The sequence below is a fragment of the Pseudophryne corroboree genome, chromosome 4, assembly GCF_028390025.1.
Source record: "Pseudophryne corroboree isolate aPseCor3 chromosome 4, aPseCor3.hap2, whole genome shotgun sequence".
Lineage (NCBI taxonomy): Eukaryota > Metazoa > Chordata > Amphibia > Anura > Myobatrachidae > Pseudophryne > Pseudophryne corroboree.
The window spans coordinates 371,402,429-371,414,523 of record NC_086447.1 but is presented as its reverse complement, the minus strand read 5'-3'; the positions used below and the strand labels follow the sequence as shown (position 1 = coordinate 371,414,523).

The following is a 12,095-nucleotide window of genomic DNA, read 5'->3' as shown; positions in this document are numbered from 1 at the left end:
ACACATACTATTTCACAAATTTATACGTTGATTATGGAAAATTTCTTCCCACAACCTCCTACCTTCTTGGCTTCCTGGGAAAGGGAATTGTCGGGGCTACCTACTCAAATTAACTGGGAATCCGTGTTTAAGAATGCTCAGGCGAGTTCTTTATGCATTTCGACACTAGAGACCCTTTATAAACTTATATATAGGTGGTATAGGACCCCCCGTGTTCTCAACAGAATGTTTCCCTCTCTTTCGAATATGTGTTGGAGATGCAAAAATGCCCCAGGGAGTTTTATACATATTTGGTGGGATTGCCCTCTTATAACCTCATTCTGGGCAGAAGTATTTAAATGCACCAAACTGATAATAGGTGACGAAATCCCGAGAGACCCAGATTTCTGGCTCCTTAATCACACCCCCGTAGGATCACACTCCTACAAACATTCCCTGTTAAGACACCTTAGCAACGCCGCTAAAGCGGTGATCCCAGTTCTTTGGAGATCTACCTCCCCACCCTCAATTAAAATGTGGTTCACAAAGATTGATCACTTATTGAACATGGAAGACCTGGTTTCCTTCTCATCCGGGAAAACAGTTAACTTCATAGCTATTTGGTTTCCCTGGTACGACTTTAAAGACACATCGCAGTATAGGTCCTATATTGCGACATAACCCCCCTCATATTGGTAAACAGGCCCATAATCATAATCATATCATTATCTATACCTATACCCATATTTCGATAATGTTGTCTCAGCATTGTGGCCCAGACTCAGGATCGGTGGAGACCGCCCATACGCCCCCCAAATAGTCTGCCCGCACCACGCAGATCACCACACCTGACCCTGCCCACCCTAACCTTCCCTTGCTTACCCTCTTTTCCTCTTCTCTTCTCTCTTTCCTTTTTTTTTTTCTCTCTCTCTCTTTCCCACTCACTGATGCTGTTTTGATATTATGCTCATCCCCTATAAGCTTTAATGAAAACAGAAATTCAGACAGATATTTTTCGGCTAAGGGCGCTCTATGTGTGGTGTACTGATGGATATATGCTATGTGATATTTTTGTATGCCCTTCTTTGGTTTTTTTTTAAAATGTTTCTGTAATGTTTTTTGAATACTGCTTTGACTAATAAAAACAGTTTACACAAAAAAAAGAAAAAGACATACCTGCTTCAGACTAGTCCAGCTGCTTCGCCAAGTGCTTTGAGCGCATGCAACTTTGCATAGAGTCCTGTGGTGAATACTTGGAAAAATTTTTTATGTTCACTGTGTTTGTAAATAAAAAACATTTTGTACATCCAGAAACCCATTGTGCATGTGTGTATATATCTATATATATCAAGTCATTGGTATATACATAGTGATGTGCACCGGAAATTTTTTGCGTTTTGTGTTTTGGTTTTGGGTTCGGTTCCGCGGCCGTGTTTTGGATTCGGACGCGTTTTGGAAAAACCTCACCGAAATTTTTTTGTCGGGTTCGGGTGTGTTTTGGATTCGGGTGTTTTTTTCAAAAACCCTAAAAAACAGCTTAAATCATAGAATTTGGGGGTCATTTTGATCCCATAGTATTATTAACCTCAATAACCATAATTTCCACTCATTTCCAGTCTATTCTGAACACCTCACAATATTATTTTTAGTCCTAAAATTTGCACCGAGGTCGCTGGATGGCTAAGCTAAGCGACACAAGTGGCCGACACAAACACCTGGCCCATCTAGGAGTGGCACTGCAGTGTCAGGCAGGATGGCCCTTCAAAAAAATTGTCCCCAAACAGCACATGATGCAAAGAAAAAAAGAGGCGCACCAAGGTCGCTGTGTGACTAATCTAAGCGACACAAGTGGCCGACACAAACACCTGGCCCATCTAGGAGTGGCACTGCAGTGTCAATCAAGACAGGATGGCCCTTCAAAAAAATTGTCCCCAAACAGCACATGATGCAAAGAAAAAAAGAGGCGCACCAAGGGGGCTGTGTGACTAAGCTAAGCGACACAAGTGGCCGACACAAACACCTGGCCCATCTAGGAGTGGCACTGCAGTGTCAGGCAGGATGGCCCTTCAAAAAAATTGTCCCCAAACAGCACATGATGCAAAGAAAAAAAGAGGCGCACCAAGGTGGCTGTGTGACTAAGCTAAGCGACACAAGTGGCCGACACAAACACCTGGCCCATCTAGGAGTGGCACTGCAGTGTCAGGCAGGATGGCCCTTCAAAAAAATACTCCCCAAACAGCACATGATGCAAAGAAAAAAAGAGGCGCACCAAGGTGGCTGTGTGACTAAGCTAAGCGACACAAGTGGCCGACACAAACACCTGGCCCATCTAGGAGTGGCACTGCAGTGTCAGGCAGGATGGCCCTTCAAAAAAATTGTCCCCAAACAGCACATGATGCAAAGAAAAATGAAAGAAAAAAGAGGTGCAAGATGGAATTGTCCTTGGGAGCTCCCACCCACCCTTATGTTGTATAAACAGGACATGCACACTTTAACGAACCCATCATTTCAGTGACAGGGTCTGCCACACGACTGTGACTGAAATGACTGGTTGGTTTGGGCCCCCACCAAAAAAGAAGCAATCAATCTCTCCTTGCACAAACTGGCTCTACAGAGGCAAGATGTCCACCTCATCATCATCCTCCGATTCCTCACCCCTTTCACTGTGTACATCCCCCTCCTCACAGATTATTAATTCGTCCCCACTGGAATCCACCATCTCAGGTCTTCGTGTACTTTCTGGAGGCAATTGCTGCTGGTGAATGTCTCCACGGAGGTATGGATTATAATTCATTTTGATGAACATCATCTTCTCCACATTTTCTGGAAGTAACCTCGTACGCCGATTGCTGACAAGGTGAGCGGCTGCACTAAACACTCTTTCGGAGTACACACTGGAGGGAGGGCAACTTAGGTAGAATAAAGCCAGTTTGTGCAAGGGCCTCCAAATTGCCTCTTTTTCCTGCCAGTATACGTACAGACTGTCTGACGTGCCTACTTGGATGCGGTCACTCATATAATCCTCCACCATTCTTTCAATGGTGAGAGAATCATATGCAGTGACAGTAGACGACATGTCAGTAATCGTTGGCAGGTCCTTCAGTCCGGACCAGATGTCAGCACTCGCTCCAGACTGCCCTGCATCACCGCCAGCGGGTGGGCTCGGAATTCTTAGCCTTTTCCTCGCACCCCCAGTTGCGGGAGAATGTGAAGGAGGAGATGGTGACGGGTCACGTTCCGCTTGACTTGACAATTTTCTCACCAGCAGGTCTTTGAACCTCTGCAGACTTGTGTCTGCCGGAAAGAGAGATACAACGTAGGTTTTAAATCTAGGATCGATCACGGTGGCCAAAATGTAGTGCTCTGATTTCAACAGATTGACCACCCGTGAATCCTGGTTAAGCGAATTAAGGGCTCCATCCACAAGTCCCACATGCCTAGCGGAATCGCTCTGTTTTAGCTCCTCCTTCAATGTCTCCAGCTTCTTCTGCAAAAGCCTGATGAGGGGAATGACCTGACTCAGGCTGGCAGTGTCTGAACTGACTTCACGTGTGGCAAGTTCAAAGGGTTGCAGAACCTTGCACAACGTTGAAATCATTCTCCACTGTGCTTGAGTCAGGTGCATTCCACCTCCTTTGCCTATATCGTGGCCAGATGTATAGGCTTAAATGGCCTTTTGCTGCTCCTCCATCCTCTGAAGCATATAGAGGGTTGAATTCCACCTCGTTACCACCTCTTGCTTCAGATGATGGCAGGGCAGGTTCAGGAGTGTTTGGTGGTGCTCCAGTCTTCTGTACACGGTGCCTGAATGCCGAAAGTGGCCCGCAATTCTTCGGGCCACCGACAGCATCTCTTGCACGCCCCTGTCGTTTTTTAAATAATTCTGCACCACCAAATTCAAGGTATGTGCAAAACATGGGAGGTGATGGAATTTGCCCAGATGTAATGCACGCACAATATTGCTGGCGTTGTCCGATGTCACAAATCCCCAGGAGAGTCCAATTGGGGTAAGCCATTCTGCGATGATCTTCCTCAGTTGCCGTAAGAGGTTTTCAGCTGTGTGCCTATTCTGGAAAGCGGTGATACAAAGTGTAGCCTGCCTAGGAACGAGTTGGCGTTTGCGAGATGCTGCTACTGGTGCCGCCGTTGCTGTTCTTGCTGCGGGAGGCAATACATCTACCCAGTGGGCTGTCACAGTCATATAGTCCTGAGTCTGCCCTGCTCCACTTGTCCACATGTCCGTGGTTAAGTGGACATTGGGTACAACTGCATTTTTTAGGACACTGGTGAGTCTTTTTCTGAGGTCTGTGTACATTTTCGGTATCGCCTGCCTAGAGAAATGGAACCCAGATGGTATTTGGTACCGGGGACACAGTACCTCATTCAAGTCTCTAGTTGGCTCTGAATTAACGATGGATACCGGAACCACGTTTCTCACCGCCCAGACTGCCAAGGCCTCAGTTATCCGCTTTGCAGCAGGATGACTGCTGTGATATTTCATCTTCCTCGCAAAGGACTGTTGGACAGTCAATTGCTTACTGGAAGTAGTACAAGTGGTCTTCCGACTTCCCCTCTGGGATGACGATCGACTCCCAGCAGCAGCAACAACAGCAGCGCCAGCAGCAGTAGGCGTTACACTCAAGGATGCATCGGAGGAATCCCAGGCAGGAGAGGACTCGTCAGACTTGACAGTGACATGGCCTGCAGGACTATTGGCATTCCTGGGTAAGGAGGAAATTGACACTGAGGGAGTTGGTGGTGTGGTTTGCAGGAGCTTGGTTACAAGAGGAAGGGATTTAGTGGTCAGTGGACTGCTTCCGCTGTCACCCAAAGTTTTTGAACTTGTCACTGACTTATGATGAATGCGCTGCAGGTGACGTATAAGGGAGGATGTTCCGAGGTGGTTAACGTCCTTACCCCTACTTATTACAGCTTGACAAAGGCAACACACGGCTTGACACCTGTTGTTCGCATTTGTGTTGAAATAATTCCACACCGAAGAGCTGATTTTTTTTGTATTTTGACCAGGCATGTCAAGGGCCATATTCCTCCCATGGACAACAGGTGTCTCCCCGGGTGCCTGACTTAAACAAACCACCTCACCATCAGAATCCTCCTTGTCAATTTCCTCCCCAGCGCCAGCAACACCCATATCCTCATCCTGGTGTACTTCAACAGTGACATCTTCAATTTGACTATCAGGAACTGGACTGCGGGTGCTCCTTCCAGCACTTGCAGGGGGCGTGCAAATGGTGGAAGGCGCAAGCTCTTCCCGTCCAGTGTTGGGAAGGTCAGGCATCGCAACCGACACAATTGGACTCTCCTTGGGGATTTGTGATTTTGAAGAACGCACAGTTCTTTGCTGTGCTTTTGCCAGCTTAAGTCTTTTCTTTTTTCTAGCGAGAGGATGAGTGCTTCCATCCTCATGTGAAGCTGAACCACTAGCCATGAACATAGGCCAGGGCCTCAGCCGTTCCTTACCACTCCGTGTCGTAAATGGCATATTGGCAAGTTTACGCTTCTCCTCAGACACTTTTCATTTTGATTTTTGGGTCATTTTACTGAACTTTTGTGTTTTGGATTTTACATGCTCTCTACTATGGCATTGGGCATCGGCCTTGGCAGACGACGTTGATGGCATTTCATCATCTCGGCCATGACTAGTGGCAGCAGCTTCAGCACGAGGTGGAAGTGGATCTTGATCTTTCCCTTTAACCTCCACATTTTTGTTCTCCATTTTTTAATGTGTGGAATTATATGCCAGTATCAATAGCAATGGCCTACTACTATATTTACTGCGCAAAACTAAAATGCACCACAGGTATAGAATGTAGATGGATAGTATACTTAATGGATGACGAGTGACGACACAGAGGTAGGTACACAGCAGTGGCCTACCGTACTGCTATATATAGTATACTGGTGGACACTGTCAGCAAACTGCAAAACTGTCTAAAATGCACCACAGGTATACAATGCAGATGGATAGTATACTTAATGGATGACGAGTGACGACACAGAGGTAGGTACACAGCAGTGGCCTACCGTACTGCTATATATAGTATACTGGTGGACACTGTCAGCAAACTGCAAAACTGTCTAAAATGCACCACAGGTATACAATGCAGATGGATAGTATACTTAATGGATGACGAGTGACGACACAGAGGTAGGTACACAGCAGTGGCCTACCGTACTGCTATATATAGTATACTGGTGGACACTGTCAGCAAACTGCAAAACTGTCTAAAATGCACCACAGGTATACAATGCAGATGGATAGTATACTTAATGGATGACGAGTGACGACACAGAGGTAGGTACACAGCAGTGGCCTACCGTACTGCTATATATAGTATACTGGTGGACACTGTCAGCAAACTGCAAAACTGTCTAAAATGCACCACAGGTATAGAATGTAGATGGATAGTATACTTAATGGATGACGAGTGACGACACAGAGGTAGGTACACAGCAGTGGCCTACCGTACTGCTATATATAGTATACTGGTGGACACTGTCAGCAAACTGCAAAACTGTCTAAAATGCACCACAGGTATACAATGCAGATGGATAGTATACTTAATGGATGACGAGTGACGACACAGAGGTAGGTACAGCAGTGCACTCTGCACTGTACTACTCCTATATAATATTAATTATACTGGTGGTCCCCAGTCCCCACAATAAAGCAGCACACTGTGAGCACAGATATGGAGTGTTTTTCAGGCAGACAACGTATACTGGTGGTCACTGTCAGCAAAACTCTGCACTGTACTCCTGCTATTGCTGCTCCCCAGTCCCCACAATTAAGCAGTGTGAGCACCCAGCACAGATATATCATGCAGCACACTGAGCACAGATATGGTATGGAGCGTTTTTTTCAGGCAGAGAACGGATAAAAACTGGTGGTCACTTATCAGCAAAACTCTGCACTGTACTCCTCCTAACAGCTGCTCCCCAATCCTCCCCACAAATAAGAAATAAAGTAAACCAATCAACTTCTACAATAAACGGAGAGGACGCCAGCCACGTCCTCTCCCTATCATCTCCAATGAACGAGTGAAAATGGCGGCGATGCGCGGCTGCTTATATAGAATCCGAATCTCGCGAGAATCCGACAGCGGGATGATGACGTTCGGGCGTGCTCGGGTTAGCCGAGCAAGGCGGGAAGGTTCGAACCTGCCTCGGACCCGTGTGGAAAAGGTGAAGTTCGGGGGGGTTCGGTTTCGGAGAAACCGAACCCGCTCATCACTAATATTTACTAAGCTCCCGATTTTGGCCGAGATGGTGTTTTTTCTTCAAAGTGTCATCTCGGTAATTTACTAAACTAAAATCACGGCAGTGATGAGGGCATTCGTATTTTTATGACGGCTGTGTAGTAAAAATACGAATGAATACACCATCGGTCAAACGCGGCTGTTTAGGTATTGAACACGGTCATTTACTAACCATTCGTATTTGAAATCTCTTGCGTGAAAATGCATGTGCGGCCGTGAAAAAATACTAATCGTACAAAAAGCCTAAAAAAAAGTAGACCTGCTTTTGAGAAGCGTGTTTACATGTGTTGCCAATTCTACATTACTCACACCTGACTTTTTGGACCTTTAAAAGGGGCCCTAACACATTTTTCACCACTCTCAATCTGAAATGGCTGCTACTGTGTGTAGTACTGCTGTCTTGTTTGCTGGGGGATACCTGACACTGCTCCATGAGGCTACAATAAACCCAGGCCAGGAAAATCAACATGGTCAGCAGGTTGTACATGTTCCGCGTAGGCTGGCCATGGCTTGTTGTTTTAGTGGGCGTTTAAACCATAACAAATTTGCTGATGAACATGTTATACAGATGCTCCGACTAAATGTAAATAACATTTTCCCTCTGTATGACCTTGTCAAACTGAACCTAGACCCTGAGACAGCACGCTCTCGCTCTGTCTCAGGTCTGCACAAACTCCTGCCTGTGTTGCACTTTATGGCTACTGGCAGCTTCCAGCCTGTGACTAGCGATGTCATTAGTATCTCACAGGCCACCTTTTAGAAATATGTAATTCAGGTGAGTTAAAACATACATACACGTCTATGTCTAAGTGGTGCTTCTGTAATGTAATAGAACACAGTATTGTATTGATTACAGGTCATGACACTCACCTTTAATTTTGGAATGTCCACTCAGGTTTTGGATGTCTTGGATGGCCACATAGATGCCTCTCTCTGCTTCCCTACCCGGAGTCGCAGTGGCATGCAGTCAGGGTAGCTTTATGTGATCTTGCGGCCATGGCCAATGTGCTGGGGGCCATAGATTAGACACACGTTGAGCTGAGGACACCTAAGGGCAGGCAATATATTTATACCAATACACATCTGGCCAAAGACACTAATGTGGAGGTGGTTTGTGGAGCGAATTAAACAATACACATATTCCGTGTTAACAATTTATTTTTTTTAACACACGAATTTATGAACAAAAAAAACCCAAACATTTTAATGGTCACCATATTCTGTGCACGCATTATTATTATTTTTTGTGTGCTGGGTGCCGAGGATTGTGCTGGCTCGTTGGCGCGGGTTCGACTTGAGCATCGAACTGGGGATTGAACTGGGGTGTGGCTTGGTGTAGTTGTCCCCGAGCTCGATGTCACATGGTGTGATGCCAACACACTTAGGCTTTGACTTAGATTGTTCAAGCTTGCTGTGAGCTGCGTATTAGTGGCAGTGTTGTTTGCTATAATTCGTGATAGGTTCTCATTTATCATTTGGTTATGTTGGATGATCTGGATGAGTGATTGTTGCTGCCGCTGTTGTTCATCCAAGATGCGCTGGAGGTTTGATTGCATTTGGCTGTTGTCTGCCCTCATCTGCTCCATGGAGTTTGCGATTCTGCCCACCTGCACTATAAGTCTGCCTGAGTTGTGACTCAGGCTAGGCAGATGATGGGGCAGACTTGACAGGTATTGGCTGTGGGTGTTGAGGCTTGCGCAGTATTGCGCCTGTTGTGTGGACCAACGGGTCCAAAACTCAGGGCCCATTTGTGTGTCCACTTGGGTTGTGGTCAATTGGGGGCTGTGTGATGTTTGGGGTGGTTGGGGTATGTCCTGCGGCGTGGTTGGCTGGGTCGGATCGATGGCCTGCAGGTGGAGTGTGAAGGTCTCCTGGTCACGTTCCTGCTAGGCATCCTCGGTGATGATGGGTGGGTCTGTATGGGGTTGAAGACAGCCACTATTTAGTAAATATGTAGCATTGGTCTTACTATAGCTTTACGTCAACATGCATTACTTCTTAATATTAATGTTGTAATTGCTAAATAGATTGTGGCCTCAACTTAACTATGTTGTTCACCTTTTTTTTTTAAATATGTGGCTTCTAACATTCACTACTCATTTGTTTAAAGTTTGTGGGAATAGTTGGATTCTGAGCAATAATTAATGTTTAAACACGAAGAACTCTAACAAATACAAATTACTACATTTACATATTGCGTATGAAGCTTCCTTTGGAACAACACACACAATACAATAAATGTATTGACCAATACACTCATACATTGTTCAAGGCAGTCAGTGGTCTGCCCAAAACGTTAACAAATATAGTGGTCTAAAATGTACACATTAACAATGGGTGAAAAAGTATTAAGGTGCCCTATGTTTAGAACTGGTGATATTGGCCATGCCAAACAATTGGATGAGCCTTAACATTTATGGCGGGTTTTTTTCGCAAAAATTTATGTCAAACAAATGTGTTGATATGGCCAACATCACATCTGACAATTAACCATCTAAAAATACCTTAACACCATGTGCTTGTTGTTGTTGATTATTGCAAGGATGACTGGTCATTTGTGTAATATTTTTTGCTCTGCACTAACAGTGGTGCAGATGTATAAACCTGGAGAAGGCATAAGGAAGTGAAAAACCAGTGATATGTGCAAGGTGATAAAGGCACAAGGCAAACAGCTCCAATATGTAAATTAACATTTGTGTTTATTTTGTACTGCTGCCTTTATCACCTTGCACATATCAGTGTTTTTTCACTTCCTTATGCCTTCTCCAGGTTAATAAATCTACCCCACTGTTTTTTAACTTATTTACACGTAATTGTTATGTTTACTCACCAGACAACTGAGGGGATTGTGGATCCTCACTTTGTGGGCTGGCCAATAGAGCTAGTGGTGGCAGGGCCGACACTGCGGAGATGCGCCGTTGGGGTGGTGATGCTGGTGCTGGAGCTTCAGCCTCAAGACGGCGTCTCTTGGGTGGCCTCGTAGCCACAGTAACCGAGCCCTGTGATAGGCGCCTTAGTGGAGGGGGATTTGCCGAAGAAGAACCTATGTGATAAGATAAACATTAACATTTTGTGTTTCTATGTGTTTGCAGAATATGTGTTTACAGTAAAATCTTACCTGCATTGGCACTATCTGCATCTCTTGGCAGTGTGGGATGTGGCCTGGCTGTGCTGCTTCTCTTGCGTACTGTAGAAATATGAAGAATGTACTTATGAACATACTATTTTGTTGATATGTTTATGTTTATGCAAATTCCTTATTGTGATGTAAACATATGTGATACCTGATGAGAAGTAAACTAAACAATGCTTATGCTTTTCTGCCTGACTTCATTGGGTGTGTATCATTTAAATTAGAAAAAAAATTGCTAAATAATCCATACACAAACGCAAATAATTTTAAAAAAATTACTACTTAAAACCAAAACGTCGTAGCTTGACACAACCACAATATTGCACGCTAAGGTCCCAATTTTTGATGCTAACAATAAAACACTAGCCACAAATATCTGCGAAAACTTAGAAACATCACAACCAAATATGCATGAAAAAACACATGAAGCACACAAAGGACAACCCAGAACAACACACAATAAACATAAATGCTATGAAATGTATTAAAAAAATAAAATAAAAAAATATTCATCACACTTCTTTAAAATACACCTACAAACATTTACTTTTGGCATAAAACACCAGAAAAAGGACAAGGCAGCCACAAAAAAATCAACTATACAAAGGTTAAAAAAATACATAATTGAGAATAACACTACATCAGGCCTGGCCAACCTGTGGCTCTCCAGATGTAGTGAAACTACACATCCCAGCATGCCCTGCCACAGTTTTAGCATTCCCTAATAGCAAAGCTGTGGCAAGGCATGATGGGACTTGTAGTTTTACAACAGCTGGAGAGCCACAGGTTGGCCAGGCCTGCACTACATCACCAACACATTAGAATAATGAACAAACTGACAACCACAATTAGGTAGAAGACATTTCAGACAACTAAGGACAAAGCACAGATGTTTAAATAAAAAAATATAACTCACCATCCTACCTTGGCCGATCCGAATCCAGGACATAAGTGGCACCAACCACTACTGGTGGATTGAGTGCACGCACAGGCTCCTCCCAATCACGGTAAGATGCACGGAAGGGGTGTCCACCCCCGGTTTGGCGGGCTGATTTAGCCTCCTTGGCCATCTTCGCCTTCACACGGCGCTTTATGTCGTAGAAACGCTTACGACACGTGTCCTCGGTCCGCCTCACCACACCCTCACTATTAACAGCCGCAACGACCTTCCCCCACAGAACACTCTTCCTGCGTGACGACACCTTTGCAGCATCATGGCCAAACAACTGTCGATGATGACTCATCAGCTCCCGCACCAAAGCCATATTTTCAGCGTAGCTGAATTTTACATTGCGGCCAGTCTTTGTAGTGGTGCATGGCTGCGGAGCCACAACACCATCACTAACACTGGAGGCCGCAGCAACAACCTCCCCCTCCTCCTCACTAACCTACTCCACCTCACTAACCTCCTCCACCTCACTCACCTCCTCCCTCTTACTCACCTCCTCCACCTCACTCACCTCCTCCACCACACTGACCTCTGACTGGGACATAATCAGGACAAACAACAAATAACACTGAGAAAAAAAAACAGTAAACACACTCCTCCACTACCACTACACACCACACACCAAACACACACACACACACACACACACACACACACACACACACACACACACACACACACACACACACTCACTCACTCACTCACAATGACAATAGACGTGAAATAAAAAACAATGACAAAAAACTAGACAGAC

General features: G+C 45.1%; 1 protein-coding gene across 1 annotated transcript in view; it reads right to left on the bottom strand.

The window, feature by feature from the left end:
• Positions 1-533: 533 nt before the first annotated feature.
• The window catches only part of LOC134910917 (ATP-binding cassette sub-family F member 3-like), a 51,969-nt gene continuing 40,407 nt past the window's right edge, over positions 534-12,095 (bottom strand). Inside the window, exon 6 of the mRNA XM_063919304.1 lies at positions 534-617. Coding sequence (XP_063775374.1) covers positions 534-617 — 84 coding nt within the window. The remainder of the gene's footprint in view (positions 618-12,095) is intronic.